The sequence below is a fragment of the Syngnathus floridae genome, chromosome 9 (genome assembly GCF_059516105.1).
Source record: "Syngnathus floridae isolate MCC-2025c chromosome 9, RoL_Sflo_1.0, whole genome shotgun sequence".
In the NCBI taxonomy this organism is placed as follows: Eukaryota; Metazoa; Chordata; class Actinopteri; order Syngnathiformes; family Syngnathidae; genus Syngnathus; species Syngnathus floridae.
The window spans coordinates 3,776,443-3,803,670 of NC_142421.1; the positions used below are offsets into that span (position 1 = coordinate 3,776,443).

Sequence of the window (27,228 nt, forward strand, 5' to 3'; positions counted from 1 at the left end):
ATCACGTCGCCCTCACCATTGATTTTTACTCATTTAATCTTCCTCACCTCTGCCGCGACGACACGCTTTGACTTTTGAACGATCACTCTTGCTGCTCCATCTTTTCTCAGCTTTTTTTTCTTTCTTCTTCGTCACAGGCCATCCGGCCGTATATCCTCAGTACTTTTCCTTGAACAAAACCACGGCAGAGCTTCACGTCCTGCAGCCCATCAGCAGGGACTTGTATCAAAGGTTCACGCTTGTTATTAAGGTAAAGGATGAATTGGAATGTGCTCATTAATGTTGCATCAGCACGGCTGCTTTTGTCTCCTTTGTTCTGCGGAATCTAAAAAAAAGCAACCCTGGTCCTGATCTGGTTTCCGTCCCAGTGTTAAGGTTCATTTTGATGCCGAACCAGTTTGTATCACAATTTAGATGTTTCCCTCCTCCAAGACAAATTGTATCTCAACTTGTGCTGCTCCACTAGTGCTGTTCCAGTTCATATCAAAGTGATTGCAGAGCTGGTCCTGTTTGTAACCTTAGGTTAGGGTCTAGGCAAGACCATGTCCATCTTCTAATCTTGAAAGTGAGCATGATGTTTTGATTTAGTTGACTTTGAGTTGGCGAGTCCACCTGTTCCACAAAGATAGCTTCAACCGCTGAAGGGTGTCAAGAGCCGCTTTGCTGATCGAACCGAAGTAGATGTGACGATTCACGAGGGGGGAAAAAAAAAATTCGCTTCTCTCGCATGAATCTTAATCTCAACCCATGGAACCCCACCCCCACCCGAAAAGATCAGAAGAAGCTAAAAGGGGAAGCACTAGAAATACATGCGATACAAAAGACGCTTGGAGTTTTGATTGACATTTAAGAACGGCCTCTGAAGACCAAGAGTGAAAATTAGACTTTGGTGTCTTGAGAATGCTCCGTGTCAAAGACACGGAACAAATGGAGGGCGAGTGGTCTCGTCATACATCGGGCCGACAAAAACAAAACCATCTACGGTGAGACTGACAGGGATGGGAGACACGCCAACGAGCGATAAGCAGCTGAATCTCCCGCTTGGTAACGACGAGGCAGAGGTCATTTAGCTCCGCTTGCCAGAAACAGCAACCCGGCTAAAGAGTAGACTCTCAGGAGAACACTGCAAGTCTGTCTTTTACCAGGCTCAAATGTGCTCTAATGTTCACACGGCGAGCGCATCATCTTCCCCGGGGTTAAGGAGATTGTGGGCGAGCGGTCCTACGTGACCTCGCGGCGGCAATGAAACCAGGTTGTAATATCAGCCGATAGCGCCGAGTATAATCGGCAATATGGAATCGTCACGCGCGCTTTTCGATAATTAACACCAATCACGATAGCCCGAGCGACACTCGTCACGCCGCTCGGCAAAATCGAGCCCGCGTACGGAATTCGTTTCAGGTCATGGCGTCGACTGATGTTGCCTCACTCCCCCACCCGCCCACAGTGTCTCGTTTGTGTTTTTCCCGATGTTTCCTCGGTGTGGGTGGCATGGCGGGCGCTGATTGGATAGAGCTCATCGCTTCAGTTTGATCCGCTCGGGCTGCTCTCAAGTCACATTATGGGAACACTCGCATAGGATAACACGTTATAAAAATCGATGGCACGGCAAATATCGGTGCTTCGCTTCGATCCTGACATTGGGTGCTTTCAAGTTACAAACTGCAACTGCGGTGAAAGAATGTTCAATTTTACTTGATTGGCAAATATTCACCGATTTAATTTTTTTTTTTACAAAATGGATAGACGGAGTCTCAAAATTGACTTAGTGGACCTTCACGGTACCAAAATGGATCAACCAAATACAAAGTAACAGTTGGAATTGAATTGATAAGTTTCGGGCGGACTCATCAAAGACAATCCGCCACGGTTTGATTGATTGTGAGTTATGTGCGTGCGCGGACTGATAGACTTGTTTACTTTTCAAACTCAGCCCGCTGCCTGTTGCACGGCGAGCTCGTTGCCTTTTGCAGTTCGGCGCCGCTGGCGTAGACGATGGCGTCCGCGCTAACTATGAAGACCCCGTTTTGCCACTCGATAGCAACAAAGCGCTAATTTTGTTTTAGACAAAGCTATGGCCTATGTGAATGAAGCTCCTCCAATATCTTCAACTTAGTTACGTTGTAACCAGATGTCGCAGCCAGATGGCGCCAAATCGGTACTCCTATTAGACAGGAAATAAGTTTTTCAATGAGTAAAAGTTAGGGAAGAAGAATGACCTCAAATTTTATTTCAGGCCGAACAGGACAACGGCCACCCCCTGCCGGCCTACGCCGACCTCATCGTGGAAATCCTCGACGAGAACAACCAGGCGCCGTACTTCCAGTTTGTCACGTACCAAGGCTACGTGAGCGAGTCGTCCCCGGTGGGCACCACCATCTCGGCCGGGGTCAACCTCACCACGCCGCTGGGGATCGTGGCGTTGGATAACGACGTCGAGGAGGTAACGATCGTCCCACCCGAGGCAATCATTTCCGTACATGTCGTAAAATAATGATCCATATTTAATCTCCATTTATGAGTCATTTTCATTGTTTATCATCATCGTAGCTGGCCCCCGATGATACACCTGTAGGTAAAAGGGAGGCTTCTAAAAGCTCATTCATCTTATCATGGGGATGTCTTGAGTTGTTCTAACGATACGGTACTAAATCAGCATTTTTAGCTCAATTTGGTCGAGTGCGCTCGAAAATGTACAGTACACCCACGTTGACACTCGTCTGATTAATAAGTGCAAATTTAGTCCAGATTGTAAAGGCTACGATTCGTTTGCTAGCTAATGAGGCCCCAGATTGGTGGTTGGATCTGCAGTCCCACTCAGGACATCTCTCCATCGTATGCATGGGAAAGCGCTTAAGGCTATTAAGATGATGGAGATACTCAAAATGTACACCTGCACAATTTAATGACCGAATAGAGATTAGAAAAAAAAAAATACCGCCGTAAACAGAGCGTTATTAAATGCAGCAATCTGGACACAGCTGTCATCATATTGTGAAAGGTGTACCTTCTATTTTGACGAGCGGTTGGAGATGGTGGTATGAAAATGTCAATATTTTATTGACTTCCGTGCAAGCGTGTGTTGTATTGGAGTGTTTTGCTGTGTTTACAATCCCGCCATGTGCTGTGATTTTTTTTTTTTGTTTGTTTCTGGCACGCATTTGAGAACATAATGTCAGTGAGATCTTGTGATCCAGTTCTATATCTTCTCTAACAGTCCTCAGTCCACCTTTCCAAACGTCTTTTTAACGCATTTTAGGAGAAAATGGGAAGTGTAGAGACGCGCGACGCAATCGATAATCCTCTCTGTTGTGATGTTTACCAAAGCAGAGTGGCAGACGCTAATCGAACACACCGACGACAAATACGTCGTCCGCTTCTCCAGAAGCTATTGTTCATCAACAGCGCGGATCGTATTTTCCTTTGTCGAAAAACGGAGACTCGAGGTTCCCGTTTGAGTCTGAATCATTACTTCGGGTTAAAAAACACATCGACCCGCCTTTCCTCCGACTCCTCGCTATGAGGAGCACGTATCCGCTATCGTCATCTACGGAAGAGAGACGAAGCGTTTACGTCGTCATGGTAACCCGTTTCTTGCTGTATTCTCCATCTCATCTGCTGAAAGACTCAAGACCCCATGTTGAAGATAACCCTGGACGACCAAACGGGCGTCTTCAGCTTGACCTCGGCCGGCATAATCCGCTACCTGAGGTTGCTGAAACCCGTCGACCGGGAGAAGCAGATGACCTACACCTTTACAGTACGCTCCCTTTCCTACTTGCCGCAGTAAATTACCGCTGACCTTTGACCTGAGTCTCATCTTTGTATGTTTGAGTTGAAGGTCAGAGCCGAAGCAAAGTCAGGGGCAGGGCACGTCGCTCACATTAGAACCTTTAGTTGGCATTCGACGGCACTCTATGTACATTATAAAATGGCCGTTACTTTGTGTAGGCATAAAAAAGCTGGATTAACGATTACGCATACAATTATTTCCAGCAAAAACTTTAAAATTAAAATAGGGCTACCTCCTGTTTTCACTCTTCTCTCAAATACGGTGTCTAAAAATGCCATCTAGTGGCCGACAGTGGAATTACAACAAAATAGACAGGTCTGCGAAGCGAATATACTGTCTGTATAAATTGTACTTTATCGTACTGTAGTTTTTCCACCCTGTGACTTTTTAGCAGAACTTTTTTTTTGTCAACAAGCAATTAAAAAGTACATTTTCTGTGATGTGCAACATTTAAGCTGTTCATTTATTTTAACAAGCCGCAGTAGCAATTAGCCAGTGGAGGGCTAACGTCATTTCCATCTACTTGGACTTGTCTTTAAAATGCTACCTTTAAAAGAAGCAGATTAGGGATTTTTTATAGGTGCTAAATGAGAAAGCCTCAAATCAAGGTCAAATCGGGCACACAATCGGAGAATTGATTCTCTCATTTTCTTCTATTGCTTTACTCACCACATTTGCAGTTTTATAAGCTTTCCTGCAAGTGAAGCTTTACACCAGCACCCTTAATATCACTCCTACATGCTGCTTGTAAACTTTTCGATTTGATAAACACATCTTTCTCTTGGCAGATTAACTTTGCGACAAACGCAAATATGCAATAAAACCTCACTCACTTGTTTTATTGCATATACAGTATTTCTCATCTGGCAAAGGGCAGATGGGAAAAAAGCAATCGTAAAGGGAGCGAGCTTCTTCAAATATAAATAAATGACAAAGCCAGAACTTGTTTGCCTTTTTGTTCTTTTTTTAATAATCTTTGGGCGGTTCTGATATAACCGCTTCCTAATCATATCTGTGCTTTTCTCGTCAACTCTATCGTCTGTCTGGCAGCAAATCGACGCTGTGTAATATGTGTCGCCCGCACAGATGGTGGCGTCGGACGGCGTCCAACGGAGCGGCCCTGTTACCGTCAACGTCTTAGTAATCGACGCCAATGACAACACGCCCACGTTTGCTCAGGTGTCGTACAGCGTGGATTTATTCACAGACATGCAACCTGGCGAGACGGTGCTGCAGGTAAAGAAAAAAACATTTCTGACTTCAGAAACTCTAGTTGATTTGAAATTGCTTGAAGAAAATATTGATTTTTGAAGACCAGATCAGATTGTCATGGAGACACGTAGAGGCTGACATCTGATTGGACGAAAATCAAAAATGCAAAAAAAAATACGATGCATGCGTACGATTGGATTTAAAAAAAAAAAAATTCTGATCTACCTACTCTGATTATGTTACATTATCTCCGCTGATTGCATTAGTGCGCTTTAAATATCATTGTTTGATTGCAGCTGTGCACAAACATGCCGCCGCCAATTAATAACCAGGCCGTCCTCAAAATCTAAATCCATAACCCCATTTGGCCAAATCCACTCATGCAGGGAGTTCCATCTTTCTCATTTCCTTTCTGTTCGGAGTCCCACCGCGCTCGTTTGTCTTTCTGTCTGACTCGGAAAGGTCGAGTTTAATCTGTTTTAAAGAAATGTCCGTTTGGCCTCGACGAAATGAGGCCAGCGGTCGTGGCGTGTTGAGCGTGAGCGCGTAACTGGTTTTTATAAGCCCCCTTTATGAAAAAATGTGTTAGCAGGCAGGTTTTAGGTTCGATGCCGTCGAATCATTGGCTGACGTTTTGAAATCAAAGCGAGAGCCAAAACTTTATCGATCTCGATTGTCGATGAGGAGTTATCGTCAACGCAGCATGTATCGCTTTAAAAACTGGCTTTTCTGTATGGTAGTCGCCAGACATCCAAATTGTCTCAAGTCATTTTCACGCTCTGTTTGCTTCTGTCTTCCTGCGTCAAAAGTTAACGGCGGAAGATGCTGACGAGGGGCTAAACGGACTGGTGACCTACGAGATCCTGGCCGGGGCTCAGGGACATTTTGTCATTAACAATCGCACGGGCCGCATCACAGTGGCACCCGGTGTCAGCCTCGCCGTCGGACGATCTTTCGCGCTGACCGTCAAGGCGTCTGACAACGCGCCAGAGTCCCTCAGAAGGTACGCTAGCCTCCACGCCAGTTCCCTTCTAGGATGCTGAACTCCATTTTTTTTTTTTATAAACTCTCCTCTTACCAGGAGCTCCATCACAACCGTCTATATCGAAGTGTTGCCACCCAACAACCAGAGTCCGCCGCGATTCCCTCTGCTCACGTACAACCTGGAGGTGAGCGAGGCCACGAGGGTCGGCGCCATTCTGCTTAATATGCAGGTGAGTTGTTGACGTTGGTGCAAAAATGAGCCTCTCTCACCTCACCCAAACTTAAAAAAAAAAAAAAATGCTGTACATACTAGTCGGAACATCCTTGATTCTTTCTTCATCCACCCATCCATATGTTCACGCTCGATTCGGCCGCTCAGCCTTGGACCTTAATGGCATTTTAAGACCTTTAAAGGCCCGACGTTCTTTTCTCCCTCCAGGCCACTGACAGAGAAAACGACCCCATCGCATATCACATCCAGAGCGGGGATTCCCAGAAGGTGTTCAACCTCTCAGAAACGTAAGTCTGGTGGCCAAAAGTCGGTATATCTTCATATGACGTGGAATTGTCTGTATTGACATTTGATGTATTGGATCGAGTGCGCTAACCTGCTTTGGCGCCGCAAAGGATCGTAATGGAAGCGCTCGCGGGAAAATACTTACTTGAAGTCGGGGGAACTCAGCTCAGCTACTTTTCTCGTGTCTGCAAGCGTCCTCTTTTCAAGCCCCTTTGCTGTCCCCGAGACGACAGCGCATGAAACGCCACGTGTCGCACTTCTCAGGAAAGGGAAGTCGGCGTAAGACTCGAGAGGCTGATTTGGAAGCGGAAATCTTAGCTGGAAAGCGACGAGAAATGTCAATGTGGAGTATCGAGATTCAGGCGAATAAAACATTGAGGAATTATGAGTAGTCCTCGTAAGATCCAAATCTAACTCCCAAAAGATGACGCCACCACTTTTATTACCTCTGTGGAGGACATGAAACACAAATGGCAACTCGTCTCTCACTCAAAATCAATATCGGCATATAAAGATCCCGGCCTGTCGCGCGGTGAGGAAAACCCCATGAAATATTAAGGTGCCTTTTTACCGTCTCGTAAATGAGAAAGTCAATTTGGAGGGTCAAGACGCGAGGAGACTCGAGATGCTCGCACGTACCTCGCCCGCCTGTTTTTGTCTCTTATATAATTTTATAGAGCGCCGTCTAACCATTTATTGGATATTCAACTAGTCAGCAAAACTGCGTGTTTCATTCTAATTACGATACCGTGTTGGGTCGCACCAATTTCCCAACTCTGTCATTGCGATTCCCACGGTAGTGCTGGCGAGCAGCTAACAGCTGGCGGCGACTTATATGCTAACAACAAGCTGTCGTTTTAGGCTACCAATATGCTTGAAAGTTAAGTCGCATCATTACGAAATAGAAGCAACAGTGCTGTTTTGGTTTTTATAATGATGCTACCTAGAAGGTAGTATAGATGATTAATTGATTTAGCATACTTAGCGCTTGTTTTGTTAAATTATTTGCTTCATTATTTGTCGCATCTGTGACTTTGAATGTATGTGGCTTGCCCCGGTGAGTGACGTGGGTGTCGGTGAATCAAGAGTTGGCTGTTGTGTAATCTTAGGCTAGCGTCTGGCCGTCAACAGGCTAATCGTTGTGTCGACTCCCTCGGCATTAAATGTCATGCAGATTATGTATGAATGTGCTCATTAGGTGTTTATTTTGTCGCCGTTCATTCAGTAAAGCGATTAAAAGTGCAGGCTGTGTTTATTCCTGGCACATCTGACGATGTCTTACAGCATTTCAATGGAACCGGGAATTCACCGCCTGACACGTACAACACAGTGGGTCGGGCTAAAACACTTCACAGAGCAGATGTCGACGTGGCACACTCGAAATTAAGACTGATTCGCCACGACTCTTGTTTAGTTGGGCATACAATACACCCGCTGAGACTTGTCATTTTTCACGCCTTAAACTCGTCCCCACGATGAGATTCTCGCACCCCCCGCATATGCTGCTGCTTGTGTTCCGCTATGATGACAAATTAGCACTCCACTCCATTGCTCCCTTTACCCGGTTCCCCTGAGATGGTTGCTATAGCCGCAGAAGCAACACAGCGACATAGCCTTACATTTTTTTTTTTTTCTACGTGGGAGATACCAGAGCACTGAAGTCCAACTGCACATAATTCAAAGACTCACCCTGTCTTGTCCTCCTTGCTGACCATGTCATCCCTTTTATGACCACATAAGCTCGACTACTTCCAGCAGGATAACCGTAAATTATCCGTTTCTTCGCACTGTATAGATAGAGTCAACCGCTACGTTCATAAAATAGACGTTTGATTGATACCGTCTGTGCGGCCGTATCATATCAGCGTCCGCCGCTACGCTGTCTATATTGATTCACATTCTTTCACTGCATCATTTATCCCCGTAAACCTGAACAATGGTCAATGTATCATTCCCCAAATGTAGAAGTCAAGTCAGTTTACAGCCATTAATCCTGTCATTAGCATGAATCATTAGCGTGACAGCTGGACATTTATCACACGGGAGGTCTTTTTCTTGGCTTAAAGCTCCTTTTTTTTTTCCCCTTAGCTACACCTCATTTGAATTTTCTTCTACCAGCAATAGCTCAAATACTAAAATAAACGTTGTCCAGTTATAAACCAAAATGTTCAACCAAAAAGCTTTATGTTAGTTAACTAGCGCTCGGACTGTAGCGCATGGTTGAGAAGAAAAAATTTTTTTTTCCCTCCCTCCACCTCATTTGAATTTTCTTCGACCAGCAATAGATAAAATAAAATAAACTTTGCCTATTCCTAAAACAAAATGTTCAACCGAGAATCCGTTAGCTTTCTGTTAGCTAACTAGTGCTCGGACTGTAGCGCATGGTTGAGAAAAAAAAAAATAAAAAATCCACAAATGTCATTGATAAATGAAAAGGTCGCACAGCTAGTCACATGTGGTCCACCGTAGCCTTCAATTAGAACGGGAAAGGAAAAGAACAGGACAACGGGGAGTTGCACCACTCATTATTCTCCTAGCCGGGTGTTCCGCTGCATTTTGTTTGTGGTCCTGGCGGATTCTCTCCTTGCGCTGCATTGTGTTGTGTGCGCTCACTGTTTGTATTCATGCACCCGCTGCCATGTCTTACGATTGTGTGTGCGTGCAAAAAAATAATTCCACGTGCTGCTCTTGGGAATGCGCAGGCTGCCTCCCTGCCAACAAATTATAGCTCGCACACATATGACAAATTCATGTGCTTACTCGGGGCAAATAAAGGCAGGGACAGACCAAAGTGAATGTTGTTTGGTGAAAATCAGCATAAATGTGCTGCTTTCAATATTTGAATTTCCTCCACAGGATCGGTCTTCTCATCTTGAAAAAATCGCTGGACAGGGAAACCAACGATCGCTACCGTCTGCTCGTCACTGCCTCGGATGGCAACCCTGGAGGGGTAAGCCGCCATTTCCCTAAAACTCAGTGATGATCTAATACACCAAAAACATATAAGCCACCTCAAATAATTCTCTGTAATCCCGCAACCCTCAGATAGTTTCCCCCTTAAGACGAGTTTCTCCGCTTCCTACCGATCATCAAATAAACCATCTTAATTTAATTAGACGTCATCTCAGCAGACCAACTTTGGTCAGCTGTCTCCATTCCACACCGAGGGGAAATGTGGTCTCCTCCTTTGTTGAGTCTGATCTGAAGCATCTCTTTATTCCCCGGGCACTGAGTGATGATGAATAGATTTTTTTTTTTTGCAGGAAGAATGTAGGAAGTGATCGGGAGGCAACGGGGCTATTCATCTCACTCGAGATGGAGAGATTGTATGAGCCAATAACCTTTACCTAAGTTTTGCCAGTTTTTCGAACGAGGCGCTGAAGAGGGAAGCATCTGAGGCACAAAATAAATTGCCGCGTGACTCAGGTGTGCCAAATGTCAGCGGCGCGATGAAAAGATGTCACAACAGGAGGGGAGCTAAACGAGGAAGGGGGCGAAGTACTGCGGGGAAGGTCGGAAACAAAAGATCAAAAATATGCACCGAAGTTGAGAGGGACGGAAACTCTGGGTTTTAAATGGTAATTAGCTTTGGATTGCGGTAACCATGGTAACTTATCATGACACAGACTGTCGTCGAGTTTAACAAAATAGTCTTAAACCGGAAGGTTTTCGGATACGAGAGCAGGAAATGAGTTTCCTTTGCGAGGTGTGGTTGCCCGACTTTAAAGGTCGAGAGGTGAGCTCTCTGTAAGTGCCCTTCGACTTCTTCAAGTGGAGCTGGAGGAAGACGGGGGAGGTCTGGGCTACCGAAGCTAAGAGGGTGAAGTGACCCTGAAATTTTTCGAATTCAAATCGTTTTGTGACACAAGAGGGAAATTACAAACTTTATTAGCCAGTTAAAATCACAAGTTGCCCCAGCTCGACTCCGTGTGACCAATTCCCCAAATCAGTATTCCCAAGTGTGAAGTCTGTGATCCCAACCCACCTCGCGGGGTCAAACATCAGGAGGGACAACATTTTTTTGCCCTCACGACATGAGTCCAAACAGCATGATCTTATCCACGGCTTTCCGGTCAGGCTTGTCACCTCCGCGTCCTTTCAGATACCACGGCGGCGTTTGATTTGAAATAAATAATAGCCGCTCGTTAATCAGGCTCTCGGCTCTTCCGGCTTTTGTTGAGAAATTTCGCATCAGGGCGTTGACACTAATTGGCTCTTGTGCAAAGTGAAAAATAAATAGAGCCTGTCACCGGCACACTGTGGTTAAAGATACCCCCGGTATTGCATCCCGCCGTCAAGCCGGCCTCGCGTGCGACGCTTTCCAGCGTGTCAGCTCCCGTGTGAACGTCTGTAATTACGCCTGAACAAAGCAAACAACAATTGCGCGAATCCCCGCGAGGGCGGCGAGAGAGAAGAACTAGATCGTTTCCTCTGGGATGGACTCGGCTCAAGCGCCGGGGTAAACTTCAAACGGGTCCGGTGGGAACGGCAGCTAGGGCCGACCACTCCCACTTCTCGAGATTCCCTCCAAGACGGAGGAACGTTTATTCCGTGATTAGCATACGGCTTTGTTTCCTGTCAGTCATTTTTTGCCCAAGACTGCCACGGTTTCTGCGGTGATGCAGTTGCCAGGCAGCCATTTACAGATGGTGAAAGTGATACATGAATTTGCGGAACGTATAAAGACAAGGAAAGGCGGCTTCATTGATTGTATATGTTAAGGTACAAAACAACATTAAAAGGCCAAACTCAAAAAGCTTTTCTTCAAATTGTCCGTTTTCGGTTCTTCTCTTCAAACGAATGCAAATGTGGATTTGTGCCCCCCCCTTAGACATCAACAACAACAGTTGACATAATTGTGACGGACGTCAACGACAACGACCCCGAGTTTGACCCCGCCGCCCCCACCAACTTCACCGTCCAAGAAGAGGAGGCCAATCTATTCGTTGGACAAGTCAAGGTAATTTTTTTCCGTTTACTCCCTCGTTTTGTTCTTTGGTGCCTCGTATTTCATTTTCATTGCTTGAATCGGACTTCATCATCACCGTTGATCACGATGACCTCGTTATTAGCGGTTTAAATGAATCGTCCCTGAGCTAATATTGAAACCATGAAATTCTACATGAGAATTAACGTCTATAGCCGCATAATTGTCGATACCGCAATAAAATCAATTGGTCTTGGTTTTATTGCCCTTCTTCCTCGACAGTCACTGCCCCGCTTTGCATATAAATGGAGGATTAATCTTAAAATGATGAAGAGTGAAACGGATAACTAATGTATAGTCTCTTTGATGTTCATATTCAACCTGACATTATTTTGATATTATTCAATATGTTTGTATGGTGTAAACAGTGTATGGGTAAAAAAAAAGTGTTACAATTGTGAGAAAAGCTAGTCAATGATGAACACCATGGAAAAAAGACTAACTACTAAGCATTAACTCAACACAGTGAGAAAAGCATCACCTGAGAGCCAAGTTAATATACTCAACTGCTGATGTCAGCACTTGCCCTTTACACGGAACACATGTTCGGATAAATCGATAAAAAGACGAGCGCCATCACTGAGGTTATCAGCCTTCAATTAGAATAGCGCTGAATGGCCGAGTCATTATTCTAGCTGGGTTGTTGCCATGCTTTTTGTTTGTGGCCCTGGCAGACTCTCTGCTGGGTTCAATTGTTTCAGACTCGTAACAATACAGTCCCTGTAAATAGAAAAAAACAATGAGTCCCTAAAGTGAGGTGCGGCAATACCGACGATTAGGCCAAATTCGGGGTTTTTTTTTCCTCCCTTTCAATCGGAGTCAATAAATGCTTGATTGTTGGATGTCTCCTGAGCCATTATCTTGTGGTGTGGGTTGAGTTAAGAGGAATTTTCCCTCCCAGACCGATTTGGATTGGACGCTTTGCACTGTTTTGGAATGTGTGCGCCCTCTAGTGGTACGTTTAAGACGAATCACTGCCCAAGTACAGTTCAGTTGTATTTAACTTGGAAGCACATTTGCATTTAATCTATAAGAAAGGTGCATTTGTAATTTGTATTTAAAATTGATGTGCAATATTTTTTAATTAATCAATTTTATGCAGTATAAGCCTAAATTTTCAGGGGCTCAAAAGTTTCCAGCAAAAGAATGAAACCATTTTAATTTATACAATTATTTTTTGAATACTTGGATGAAAGCAAGACCGACTTTTTGAAGACAAAGAAATGAAGTATTGTTTCATGGCCTAGTCAGTCGATTGATGTCCCGCCAATGGCGAACGCGTCTCGCATATTGAAGACAAAAGCAAAGTCGGCGAGAGCCACAATTAAAGCCGTTATTTTGTTAAACCTCTTTGAAATGTAACTTGAAACGAAAGTGGACTCGGTCGCAAATGTAATTATTTGTGCATTTCTTATTTGAAACATACTAATCTACCTGCAAATCCTAGTTCACAAAGCCAAGTTGCCTTTTACCTCTCCAAGCGCCCGAATCCCGCCGTCCCTTCAGTTTTTCGTGCTCGGCCTTTTCAGGACTACAAAGCAAAGTACATTAATTCTAAAGACACGGTATTGCAGAGGTTGGAGATGAGCTTGATCAAGAGATCTTTTTATATTGTCCATGGCAGCGCTGCTCGTTTTGCCAGCGTGGACACAAAAATGAGGTTGGCCATTTTGAGTAATTACTTCAAAGCAGTCACTCAATCCACTTCTGTATAGAAAGTCTAGAATGGAGGCTTTGTGTTCCCCCTGTGCAGTTGTTCACCAAGGGCACGCTTTCCATAAGAAGACATATAAAGAAAGTATAGTTCAAATAAAACGCTGATGCTAAAATCTGGGGAACATTAAACGGCATGTCCTAAAACTTTACAATGCGTCAAGGTGGTCATACACTCAGTTTTTAACTACCGGGCTCTTTTTATTATTTTTTTTATACGCTTAATTGCTTTGCGCATAAAAACATGCCTGATTAAGACTATTAAAGCAGTTTGTCTCATACCGGAAGATTCTTAGGAGTCAAATCGTGAGCCAAATGTGCGCTATTTGCTGACTGTGCTGTCCTAATTTTATTGACCGGGTCATAACTGAAAGCACTCGTATCTCAAATCCACTTTCCCCACTGAAATGAATAGAAATGTCATTAATCCGTTCCAGACCCATCCAAAAAAACTTTCACACACCCTGTATTAATCATTTGGTATAATTTGATCACTATTAATTATCTGCTTCGTTGATATTTGCCGTTTGTTTATTTGAGCAGAAAAAAATCCTCAGTAATATTCCTTAAAACGTCATGCACAGGCCAAGAAAAAAACAATTAAATATTGGTCCTGTTCCAGGATTGTATATATATATTTTTTTTAATTTCCCAGTGAATGATGTATGAATATTAATGACGACTTTCAGGCTTGAACATAGAGGAAGTCGCTGTCCAATTTGATGCCCTCAAGCGAGCAAAACTATCCAGCCTGTAGATTAAGCACACCGTTTCTTTTAATCTTTGTCACATATTTACGTGCTTCAAACCTTAAATAAGCTTCACATGAAGGATTGCACGGACTAATCAGTTGAGCCAACATTAGTGTCGACTTTCAGCTTATGTTGAAGACATTTGAGGAACATTTAACGTACCACGATGGTGAAATATTGGCTTTGGATAAAAGCTCCCAAAAAATGTCACCATGGCCATCTCATTCAAAATTAAGCAAAAATCAGGAAAAAAATGGTGAAAGGTCAAACGTGAATGACTATTTATCGCTCTCGACTGGAAGAATAGAATATTTTTTCCCTCCCGAGGTTCATTCAAAAGACATCCTTTGTGGTGACAAACCCGTGCACGTTGGCCTTTTGAACCGGCGGCCAATTCATCACAAGGACTCACTCGCGTTTCCCAAGTGACGACAAAGATGTGAGCCTCAATTGCGCCAGCCTTGTTTCAACCGGCGTCTACGGGCTGAGTAAATATGCAAGGTGTTAGAATGAAAAGCCCGGCTCTAATGGATCGTGTTCTGGATCAGATCAAACACAAAACAGCTGCTGTCAGCCTCCAGGCAAAACGCCTTCACTTTTGAAATGTGCTCCTCATTCACTGTGAATATTTAGCGCCTTGCGCTATTATTGCCTATGTAAATAGTCTTACTCACAGTTTACGTCTGCCGGGTCAGGAGGGAAATGAGGTTATTTATGACTTTTGATGTATTTTTCATCCCGGGGCTTTAGCATGCTAATGGCATCGCGTCATTGACAGCTAGCATGGCACGGCGGCTTTATTCGTGTCGCGTCGTACACAAAGTTGAGCTTATAGAAAGTAAAATATTTCAAAGTATTTACTAACAAAAAAATAAAAATGTCTAAAAAAACAGAAATAAAAGCTTACAAAAATTGCGTCATCGACTGCTAGCAAGCGCCGTGCCTTGCACTTTATTCATGTCATCAAAAGATAGCTTGCAAAAATGTTATTACAGTGCAAGAATTTTTGAAAATATTATATAAGACTTCAATAACACAGTATAAATTCAAATCTGGATTTGAAAGTATTCCCACTTGAGGCTGACTTCATTTCAGCGGAACTACAAAGGCTGCTGCTTTCACATGGTAGTAGATCATGTAATTCCCAGCTAAAAGTATTCCTATAGCCAGCACAAAGGTAATATCTCATCTTTTTTACAACCAAGCCCTTCTGTCCTTGATCCCCCGCAGGCCACAGATCCAGACGCGGGGGCTAACGGCCAAGTGAGCTACCGTGTCGTCAATCATCCCGCCTTATTCGTAATCACCTCCAACGGCAGCATCTACACTCGGGTACCGCTCGATCGCGAGCTCAAGAGCAGCTACGATCTGGTGATCGAAGCGTCCGACGGGGCCGTGGACCCCCGGCGCACCACCTTGACCCTGACGGTGCAGGTGACGGATATCGACGACAACAGCCCGGTGTTCTCGCAGCCGACGTACGTGGTCAACGTGCCCGAGAACAGCCCGGTCGGAACCGTCATCCTGACGCTCAGCGTGAGTCTGTGCTTGCTCATTATACATATCGATAATTTAGCGGACTCTGTCTTTAAATTGTCTCCTCGGTCAAATGTCACTGCGCATTTCTTCCCCCCACCCCCCATGAATGAATAATTGCTGGCACATTGTAAGCGACAATTTCCACAGCGGTAGGAAGTAAAACGAGAGAAAGCGAAGGGCGAAGGGTTGAGTGAGTGACATTCATCCGTCTTAACCGAGAGTGGACACTCACAGAGTGATCATAAGACAATTAGATTGGATGTTATCTCCAAGGACACGTATTTCAACGGAATCCATAAAGGGCTCACGCATGCATACATATCTGCGTGTTATTGCAAATGATTCATACGTTTACGAGAGATAATTTCATCCCGCGAGTACCGATAGGCAGTAATCTTTACTCCATGGTATAATCGAATCCGAATGTATTACCCTACAAAATGTAGTCGTCCATAAAATAGCAGCACGTACGTTCGTTGTTTATGCATATAGTATGTCCAAAATGTGCACTCTGAAACACAACGCCCTTTACTTGAACCCCATTTCGAAATCTATAAATGATTATAGATAGGTGGCTCTCAAAGTTTACACACCAAGTACCACCTCAAAAAATCTTTGACCCTCTCAGGACCACCATCATGACTATCATTAAAATGTAGAATGACCCATGGGCTTATAAAAATTTATTTGATTCTGGCTTCCTTGATTATTATTTATAATAATAATCTTATTTATATATATATTTTATATACTTATTTGTTTTTAATATTTTATTTTAGATATATATAAAATTTACATTAACATTTTTAACTCCTGACCATTTGAAATATGTCACCTTTCAGTCGAGTATTGGTTTCCTTATCACGATCGGATCCCGTGCCGCATTACCAGTACAGCAGAACGTGTGGTAGCGTTATATAATGTAAGTGAGCTTCTGTGAGTGTAGAAAGCCCTCAAGCATATCAGTGAGTAACACTGGCTTGCCAACCCCTTGAGGGAGGCGCTCGACAATTCCTTCATGCCACGGTAGTGACGCAATACCGCCTCCGAAGGAACAAAGCAGAACTGCAAGCGTTTCATGTTTGTGTGCTTGAACTCGTCAGGGTTTGTTTTTTTTTATCCCAGGCTACGGATTCTGACCTCTTCTCCAACGTCACCTACCGGATCAAGTCGGAATCGGCCCGCCGGCTCTTCTCCCTGAACCCAATCACCGGGGAGTTAGCCGTGCTACAGACTCTGGACTTTGAGGATCTGGCAGCGATGGGAACGGGAGCGTCGTACACGTTTCAAGTGGAAGCGCTCGACCAGGGAGGCATCACGGCCCCGGGGCAGGCTACCGTCACGGTGCGGATCACGGTAAGAATCCCCCTCTTGACGTTCACCCCCGCCGCAAGCTCTCAGCGCCGTGTCATATCTTTCACCCCGAGGTCCAGAAGCCAACTCAACTCACTTTACTAAAGTTATTGACCACTTTTAAAAAATAACCGCAGCTGAAATTGTTTTGAACGGAAGACGTGTGTCCTTTGATAAGGACATGACACCCAGCACCTGCGTTCGGTCGACAAAAGCAGATCAGTCCGCTACAGTCGGCTTTTTGAAAATTTTAGCTGTTAAATTTTTAACTCTTACATTTTTTTATTAACTATTTGAAGTACAGAGCGTTTGATTTCCTCTTGTTTTGTTGTCGTCTCATTCCGAGGATGCTCCGCGGCGTACATTGTCCCGCGTGTCCTCGGCTTCAGAATCAAACGTCTTTTAATCCGCAGTGGTGATCACACCAAAAAACGGATGGTCGTGTTCTCCTGGAGGACCCAAGACTCTGGCACAATTGGAAAATAACAACGAGCTAATGTGAAAGGAAGAGCAGCCCGGGGTATATTTTTTAGCGATTTCAAGGTTATCAAGACAAAGTTCAACCCTGTCCTGTTGTGTATTATTAACAAGCAGCTTGTTAGTTGGAGAAGTTTGCATGCCCTGTGGATGAGGGAATTGTCATGTCAAGAAAGCCGCGTAGGTTGTTGCCTCTAGTGGCCTAATATGAACTCACTTTTCTTGCCAAGGAATTTTTTTTCCTCCTCCACAGCACGATATTTAGTCATCGAAACTCATCATTAATACATTTACAGACTGTACAATCATTGTACAGTCATAAACAACAAATGAGCCAAGCGCTAATGGACGTTAGCATTAGCTCAGTCCCTTAACGGACAACGGCTCCAAATCTAGAAGCGTCTGATTTTCCATTTGTGATCTCCATTCACAACGTTTGGCTTTGTTTGTAGGATATGAACGACTTCTCCCCCGTCTTCAGCCAGCCGTTGTACACAGGGATGGTGGCGCCCAACGCCGAGAAGGGGACGGTCATCACCACCGTGTTCGCCGAGGACCAGGATCCACCGGTGAGTACGTCGTTGCACCCGACCCGAATCGGATGGCTTCAGTTTTCACAAAGAAGTACAATTCCAGTTTTTCAACACACAACATTGTATGTATACACAGACAGATATTTTGATCCAACTCTATTTTTAATTCAAGTGCGTCGTCGATACGAAGCTCAACAAAGCCGGCAACCTACGTGCGCTTTTTAATGAAGGCGTATGAAAGAAAGGCTCGGCGAGGTCTCGCTTCCTCACCACACGTCGCTTCTTTGAACATCACACGTTTTCATTTGTTCGCCGGTTTCACGCCACGCACTTGAAAGTTCCCGCACGCTTTCATTTCTGCCCCCACCAGCCCCCCGCTCCGCACACGTTACCCGCTTCACCGGCTCGCATCGACACCGACGCTTTGACTCACATGAATCACCAGCCTTTAGCCTTTGACACTGACGTACTTGAGAAAATATACATGTTCTATTCTTTATTATTTTATTTATTTTTTTCCCTCACACTGCGGTATCCGTGGCGTAGCTCTCGGGAGTGGAGCGATAATGACTTTGGTCTATTTACTTCTGGAACGCATCAGTTATAAAATGGAGACAAGATGTCTGCACGACGCTAACAAAACATTGGATTGTGTGGACGTTCTTCGTCAGTCCTTCCGACTAATATTTTTTTGACACTTCCTTCATACTCGTTGTTTCCATGAGAAGCAGAAGGTCTTTTCTTAAACACTTTTTCAGTGAAAGGTTCAAAACACTGACCTCGCCACTTCCATCATTCTGGGGAGCCTCGGCTTCCACTTCGTTTTATTATCAGCGGCTCCTGAAGGTTCTCGTGGAGTTGGCTTTGCACTTTGACTCCAGGGAGGTTCCAGCCGAGGGTGGTCGAGTGGTTCTCATTATCACGATGACTCACTCAACCACTGTAGCAACTTGGATTGTTTTTTTTTTGTTCCATCCTGTCATGTATTTTCTTTGACGGTGTCTCTCGCAACTCCTCAGAACATTTCAGCCGGCAGTCAAAGGTCACGCTGACCGACGAGCGACGGCAGCCCACTGATGATAGCTTGCTGCTCCTGCGTTCATTTTTCACAGCCCTTGCCCCCATTAAGGTCAACTCAACCAAAATGGAAAACTGACCTTTTTTTAGTAGCTTGTATCTAAATAGCACGATGATATACTCGGTCCAATGGATATTTCTCACCCCGGAGCAGATTTTGGGCCTGGCTACATAAACTTTACCTTCAATTTGAATCCACTTGCCTCTGCCCCGAGGCATACCACCATTGAAAAAAACTTTTCAAAACCTTCTGCGATATAAGAACACGACCTCCCTCGAGCATACGGTCGGCGAATGGCGTGACGCACGGCGGGGCTTTTGACTGACACGCCAATTCGATTTCCTAACAGCTGTGGACTTACTCGCTTTCTTATTGACCCGAGGCTCAAAGAATTTTATTGACGGAGTGTCCGTCAAAGGCCTAACGCAACACATGTATCACAGGCCCAGACGGTGTTGTACGTCTTTGTCAAAAGTTCCTAACAGCTCAGACCATCCCCGTTAGTTCCGCGGCGAGATAAATATCTATGCGTTTTAAACCTTGGAAGGATTGACGCTCATGATGTCGAAAAGTTTTTTCATCCAGTGCTCCATCACCCCGAATGAGATTACCATGCAGACAAACGCTCCCGAATGCATTATTTCTCATGGCCGGGCTTGAAAGGAGCTGTTATTTATGAATGAAAAACAAAAATTAAACAACATGGCGGTAGGACGGAAAAATGGAGCCTTTGTGGTTTTGTTGGAGAGCCCGACTTTTTTTTGGTGGTGTTTTTAAAATGTTTAATTCGATGAAACGCGCTGGACTGATAAGTCACTTTGATTATTTTGCACTTCACTTTGAATTTTACTCGCTCAATTACCGCAGATGTGAAACCATCTCGGATGTTTTTATGAAGTACTGAGCGGTCATGACTTTCATTTCAGCGAACGCAATATGTTCGTTCTGGCGTTGTGGATCATTTAAATAAATAAGAAAAAAAAGCAGCACATTATAATGTGTGCTCTTAAAAAAAGAAAAATATATATAAAAATACTTTTATTTTAAGTATGGATATTTTTTTAAGTTTTAGAGGAGCTACATATTGCATTTAATTGTTTTTTTTTGTCCTGGATGTAAAGCGTGACGTGGTTGTGAAATATATTTCGATTCATCACGCTCGTTGACACGTCGGAATCTTGCATCAAATCAGGTGTAAATAAGCAATGATTATCCGGACAGGAAAGCGAGACGGGAGGGCTTTTTGAGTGATTGATAAGGGCTGTCAGTGAGCCACCAATCTGCTGAGTGATATATTTTCATTTATTTTTTTAATCCTAGAGACATCTGGACTCATTTGATGTTATTGACTGCTGCTACATTGACACATCTACAACCTCTGTAAAAATGACGGATGGATCTTTGTAAACATCTCATTATACGGCTCATAAAATATATTTTCTTAAAAACAAAAAGTAGTTTTAGCTTGAGTAGCTAGTGAGTTTACTGGTAGATTACAGAGCCAAGCGGCGGCCATTTTGTTTTCAATACAATACGGTGCGAACGTTATTTTTGAGTTTTATTGTCTATCCACTGTGAAAACTTTTTCATTGTGCCTCAAATCCCCCCCTGAGAATTCCACAAGAAGGTTTTTTTTAACCCCGTGGGTGAGAAAGAGTCCGCTCGGGGACATGTTCACGCTTGCGGTTTTATCTCTCGTCACTGTCTCCTCCGAGCTGGCCAGTCCCCTTGGCAACAGATCAGATTGGGAAAAATAAAGATGATTAAAAGATCACTTCTGTCCTTGGGTAAGAAACCGAGGTAAGAAAAACTATAAAAATGATCAGCAATCAAGAAGCACATTTAATCTTAATCCAAGTGTCACCGTTAGTGCGGCGCTTACTAATTATTAATGCCAGTGATTTATTCCGGAGACTGCGGGGCTGAGTTTAATAAAGAACTCTTCCTCATTTTTTAATAAAATTGATGTCAAGAACTTTGAATTCATAAATATCATATGATTTATGCAAGGCAGTGTAATTGAGGACAATTGCAAAATTCATCGTTTGGGTGCTTTTTTTCCCCCCCAAGAATATTATTTTGTATTTTAATTTGAAAAAATCCAATAATCCAAAATCATTTTGGACTGAGTAGCCAATTTTGGAGCACTTTGTGTTAAATTTTTCCTTTTTTGTGCTTTTTAGGGCACGCCGGCTAGTTTTGTGCGCTACAGAGTGGACCAGGATAAGTCGCCGTACAGCGGTAGCATCTTTGATGTAGAAGAAGTCACCGGAAGGATCGTCACCAAGGTCAACCTCAACGAGGAGCCCAGCCTGACTTTTAAGGTGAGGCGAAAATGTACTAATCGTGATATCTGTTTACTGGATGACATCATTTGGCGTTTACACTCGCAGCTTGTAATGTAAAGCCATCATCCCAAGGTGACCCGTCTTGTTTATGTGTTGTTTGAAATGTTTCAAAACATGACATTTGGTTCTAATGAGAACGTCTCGGACACGAAACCGTCCCCCTCTCTGTATCGTAAAACCAACGACGGGGCCCGTTGTAAACAAGGTGTCGTTTGTGGCTGCCGTGCAGTTGTTTGTCATCGCCTTTGACGACGGCGAGCCCGTGAAGACCAACGGCACCTTGGTGGAGATCACCGTCCTTCAGCCTTCCCGCATTCCCATCTTTACCCAGGAGGAGTACAGGTGAGCGTTCAAACGTGGGGAATAATTAACGCTTCGGGCCTACATTCTGCTCCTGTGTCATTGTCACGCTCTCGTTTTCCCCACGTTAATCGGTTTCCGGTCTAAATAGGAGACAATCGAGCCAGATTTGAGCATTCCCTCCATCGATAATTAATTCCAATGTCGGACGGTTAAAATATCGTTTGACACAAACAAGATTGGAGATTGCTAATCACCACTTTCTCCAAGAGCAGTAAAAACGGACATGACAATTTTATTCCCCGTGTGAGGTCTTTCACATTTTATCTACCCATATTGTTATTAAGAGGCTTTTTTTGGCTAGCTTAAGCGCCGACACAATTAAACTGTCAGAAAGGGCCAAACTCATCTATATTTCTCCGAAAGTCTCGCACGTCCAAGCCCGGTCCGACAAAAGGCTGATGTTGCAGTGACTCAGGAGGAGTCCGCCGCGCACTGATTTATAATTAAACCCACGCATGGATTATTAACACTCCATCTGAAGCGGCTTTGAAGAACACGCTCGTTATGTGCCAGCGCCGGTTTTGACGGCTTGTAATCTACCGCCTTGCATACTTGCAGTCGGCACCTGTCGGAGGTGAATTCCCAATCGGCCGAGGCACCGCAGGGCTGATGGCAAAGTTGGCTCCGGTGGGGTTTAATGGGGCCGCTGTTTTAAGTGGATTGATTTACAGGCTGGCGTGTCAATCAGCGCAGGCAGACGAGCCGGCGTAACTGAATTTGACGTGTTATTAAGCCTCGTCAAGGCAGACCGAGACGTGACACGGCTGTCAGAGCCATGACGGAGTTGTGCACAAATATGCCCGTCTGGTTGTCTTTGGTGGATTTGCTGTACGGTTAACAGTCGCTACATTAGGTACACATTGAATGACGTGACAAGTTCGACCGTATTTTTTCAGCAGCATCATCGATCAACATTTGAACACATTCAGTACAGTGACGGCTATAAATGTCATATTTTCATATGAGCAGAGAATGAGTTCAATGGTCGAGTCCAGTAGCTAGCGAGTCCCCCGGGGTGGTCCGCCGCGGGCTTAAACAATGGCGAGCGGCGTCGGCAGCTGGCCCCGGCTGCAAATGATGAACCATGAAAAGCATTGGCCGGGTTGCGGGAGCTTCTGGCGGCCGAGCGCCGTCTCTCCTGCTGAGGGTGTCCAATCTGCTCGCTCTTTTGAACGGAGAGCCGGCTCATCCCTCACCCGAGCGATTTGTGCCCAAAGAGAAGCAGCCGCGACCACAAATCGCTGTGTAAATGTCCAGAGAAACCTCACGTCTGTCAGGCAGTAAGTTCTATGAGCAATCAGGTAAGTTACGCCTGCAGCTCGGGGCCACGCAATCAAAACGGCTCCGCTGGGTTTTGGCCGGCTTAATGATTTCTGCCCTGGCTTTACGGTCGCTCCCGTCCATCTGTCAGAGGGAAATGAGAGCCTCCTAGTCGTTGTTGGCTACAAAATATGGCGCCCGATGCTGTTTATGCCGTTTGTTGCGGCGCTTTTCAGATCATGGCAACGTGAGATGTTAATGGAAGCAGCTCATAAAGGAACGATCAATTGGTTGGTTATTCCTAATCGTATCATGATTTTTAGAAGACAAAGGTAAAGCCGCTTGTTTAAGGATAGATGGCACCGGTTTGTTTAGATGTACAAATAAAAAAATGGCCGCCGTGCAAATCCAGGCATATTTATATATCAACGTACTTGTCCATGTCTATCTAAATATATATCTATATTATTTTTAATGTTCTTTCCTTTTTGCTTCCATGTTTGATATAGTCTACATATTTTTTTTCACAATTACTGTTTCGTGGCCTAGTAGTATGTAAGATAGAAGGCTTAAAAAAAATCATATTACGCAGCTTTCTTTTGACAATTGAAAAAAAAAAAATCAAAGGTGTCTTCATAAATGGCCTCTGACATTCCATCGTCGAAATATAAAAAGGATCTAGAACACTTAACACCCACTTGTGACACTCTGCTTTAAATTAGTCTTGTTCTGTCCATCTTGTCTAAGTGGCAAAGTATGGCTTTTGTTCCCATGACGACCGGGGGGGAGCTAAAAGCATTGACAGTCTGCTGGCAACTTAGTAGCGAATGTCACATCACTTTTTCCGAGTTGTTTGAAACTTGTGGAAACTGCGAGTAACCATTTTGCGTCCAAACTATAAATGAACGAGGCCTTCGGAAAGCGACTTTAACCACATGGCTTAAAAGGGACCATTAAATTTGACCTAAGTTAAATTTTGTGAGGTGCAAGTGCACAAGTGATTGTTAAAAGACACGTTTTGAGAAACAGGAAGATGAGACAAGATTTACTTGGCTGTTTAATTTCACGCTTGATGCATGGGCAAGTAGCCATTTAAAAGCAGCCTTATTTGATTTCTTCACTTTGACACTATATGAAAACATTTCAAAATTGAGGATGGCCATTTCTCTGGAGTCAAACCATTTTCTGGCATCTTCTCTTGGTGGCCAAATTACAAAATAAAACTCTTGTTGAATCAAAACAGAATGACAGTAAAGCAGAAGTAGCAGATAATTAAATGTCCAGTAAAACATAATTCTTGCCGGCAAGCTCATTGCACACAAAATGGAAAAGACATGCCGCACCACTTCTTATTATTTCCAAAAGTCCAAATCCTCTGATCTCAGCTTCTCAAATGTGCATGTGAAACAAATCCTCAAGAAAGTGCAGATCAAAAATCAAACCTAACACTTTTTTGGATGATAAAGTAAAGCAACATAGAAAAAAAAAGTATTTGAATATAAATGCATTTGTGAGCTTTGTTGCCAGAAGAGTGCCCAATTTATGTCAGCGACACCTCCGGCAGGATTCAGCTTGTTATAGAGAGAATAATCTTTCCCTGCGGGTGAGGCCTCCAGGTGGCAAATGATTTAGTCGGCCGCTCAACAATGCGCAGGCCTCCGCCGTGTCTGTTTGTGCGATGTCACACTGCATCGCTGTCCGGGTCGCTCCTCCACTTTGCCAGGCTGACCCAGTAGTTAATAATGATGATGATATTGATGTCATGTCAAACAGGGCTGCACAGCACTGTTGTTTTTGGCAGCCATTTTAGTTTTCGGAACAAAAATCCAATCGCTAATGATTAGCGCTTGATTAGCCAAGATTTTTGAAAATATCAAGGTCTGTGCTAAGGCTTAGTTTCTTATTTGTACGGGCACAGCAACAGGGCTACAATAAATTTGTCTTTGTGTTTTAGACAGCGGTTACAACAAAACTATAAGCTCATGAAATGACGTTAGCACAACTAACATTAGCTTGTTGCTAACTAGAAAAACTTAACTTAAGAGATTTATGACAAGCTGGTTGTTGCGTAATATATGAATAAAATATTTTAACAAACTGGATGTGCAGTGATGCAAGTCATGCAATGCAAAGGTATTTTTCCAAAATGTTCTCATTGAACACTTTACTTTCCTCAGCTAAATAACCAGACTTGTTAGGTCCGTTGTTCAAGAGTCTTAAACCTGTCAGAGCCAATAAACTACTTTTGAAAAAACTTTGAAAACATTTTTATGATGATTGCGGACTAATTGAAACTTGTTTTATAGCCTACTGGCCACATTTAGTGATTGAGGGCAGTTAAATATGATCGATATGCTCTTAAAAAACGATTTAGAAAAGTCGTCAATTAGTCTGTCTCAAACCTGCAGATACCTTGATTACTTTTCCATAGAGAATGTGTAGTATGACAGAATAATCATTATGATTTCTTTGTGGGATGTATTTTCAGTTTTTACATTTTGATCAAATTTCTCCCTTCATTTCCCCTCTGCTTCTCTTCTATGCTGTCCAAAGATTTACATGTTCCAGAACTCCAACCATTCATATCCAATCCAATCATTTAAAAAGTCCATTTTCCAGATTATGCCCCCTTAAAAAAGCTGACGTATGTTGCTTTTCGTGCACATGCAGCAAAATTGCAACCTTTTTTTGCACTAATATTCATCACAATAAAATCAGCTAAGAAGTCATAAATTATTCCAAATTCTGTGCTAAAATATGCATAGCTAGGATTATAACAACATAGCAAAACTCATTTCCGTTTGCTACCATAGATGTCATCCAAGTTTTGTGGAGGTAACGCATTTATCTTCATTTGACTGACCCAAAGAGGCAATTAATAATATTTTATTATAATAAGTAATTTATACGATAGAGAAGGTGATAGAATCATATTCCCAATTGATTTTATGCACACCTACTCTATTATTCATCTCCTAACTCCCACATATCAATATATAAGATTATTACATTTTCCTCTAATTATGTTCATTCTTCTTCTTTTTATGTATTTGGGAGGCCGGAATGAATCATGTGTGGCGGCAGGTTCTCAAGCCAAAAAAAAAGGGCATAGATGGCCAAAATTAATAATGTTCCTTTTTGTCTGCTTTTGCAGCTTCTCTTTTCTTGCCATTATGCTAAAAAATCTTTTATGAAGTTAAATTAATGTGCATGGTAATTAAGAGCCACGTACTGAATCGACATCACGCTGAGAACAAAGTCGAAATTATTTTTGCCGCTTCTGACAGAGTTCCACAAATATATATACAATTAAAATAAATAAATGGGTGCTGCTTGTTTGGATTGGCTTTTTCCAGCTGTCAATCACAGTCTCAATCATCTACCCCCCCCCCTTTGTGCCCCGCCCCCACAGTTTGCCCTCCAGCCATGAGAAATTACTACATAATTGAGTGTAATATTTTATTAGCGCCAACACTCCACCAGTTCTTTTTTTTTTTTTTTTTTAAAGGTCAATGTGCTAATTGAGGTGCATGTAGCGTAGATATTAGTAGCGTGGGCGCTATAAAGCCATTTATTTGTTTTCCTTGATATTCACTTTAAGGGCCACTCACGCGTAAGAAAATCCAGTGCGTGGATGTGTCTTAACTATAACGATTTTCTTGCCACCACTACTGTCAAAGCTTACTCGAAAACAAACGCGCTACGCTAACAACAAGACTCGAGCCAATTAGCATGCATGTGTCATGCCCGAGTAGCCTCCTGGACCAAACTACGAGTGTACCCTCGTCATTCTACTCATGTGCTGAACTGTCTCACTTGTGAGGACACACACGGACCTTGAACTGATATTGAATAAATGCTCTAACAAGCTTTCCATAGTCGTTTTGCTAAAAGCCTCTATCGGGGGAATACAAATGAAGAAAAACACCATGACTACTCGTCGATTTCAAACATCCCGCTAGTCCTATTCTTCCTAATACAAAACATGATCATTGCATTAACACCCCTCCGTGCCATAGAGGTCTGACTCAAAAGGTAATATAGGGATTCATTGTTTGGTATAATAGTGTTTATGTAACGTCGTTAGCTTCACGCCGCTCCTGTGGCATTATGCGTCCTCATCATGAATCGCGTGTAAATGCAAATTGTAGCTTTCGTGTCACTCTGGCATTCTGCTGCCATGGAACTGTGCTAGGAACGTTTTGTATTATGTATATCCTCCATGTAAAATATTTATTATTGAGTAGCACATGTTTATAGATAATATACCCAGACATTCTTTATCGTCAGCGTAGAATGATTAACATTGCTGTGGCTCT

The 27,228-nt window shown here is 43.4% G+C and overlaps 1 protein-coding gene across 2 annotated transcripts in view; it reads left to right on the top strand.

The window, feature by feature from the left end:
* Positions 1-27,228, top strand: part of LOC148392982 (protocadherin-15-like) — a 109,489-nt gene that overhangs the window by 58,500 nt on the left and 23,761 nt on the right. For both annotated transcript variants that reach the window (XM_088384908.1, XM_088384907.1), the window contains 14 exons: positions 138-250; positions 2,237-2,443; positions 3,626-3,760; positions 4,880-5,029; positions 5,815-6,008; positions 6,087-6,219; positions 6,429-6,508; positions 9,363-9,456; positions 11,338-11,466; positions 15,189-15,494; positions 16,623-16,853; positions 17,780-17,896; positions 21,122-21,262; positions 21,516-21,628. In XM_088384908.1, coding sequence (XP_088241034.1) covers positions 138-250; positions 2,237-2,443; positions 3,626-3,760; positions 4,880-5,029; positions 5,815-6,008; positions 6,087-6,219; positions 6,429-6,508; positions 9,363-9,456; positions 11,338-11,466; positions 15,189-15,494; positions 16,623-16,853; positions 17,780-17,896; positions 21,122-21,262; positions 21,516-21,628 — 2,143 coding nt within the window. The remainder of the gene's footprint in view (positions 1-137; positions 251-2,236; positions 2,444-3,625; positions 3,761-4,879; positions 5,030-5,814; positions 6,009-6,086; positions 6,220-6,428; positions 6,509-9,362; positions 9,457-11,337; positions 11,467-15,188; positions 15,495-16,622; positions 16,854-17,779; positions 17,897-21,121; positions 21,263-21,515; positions 21,629-27,228) is intronic.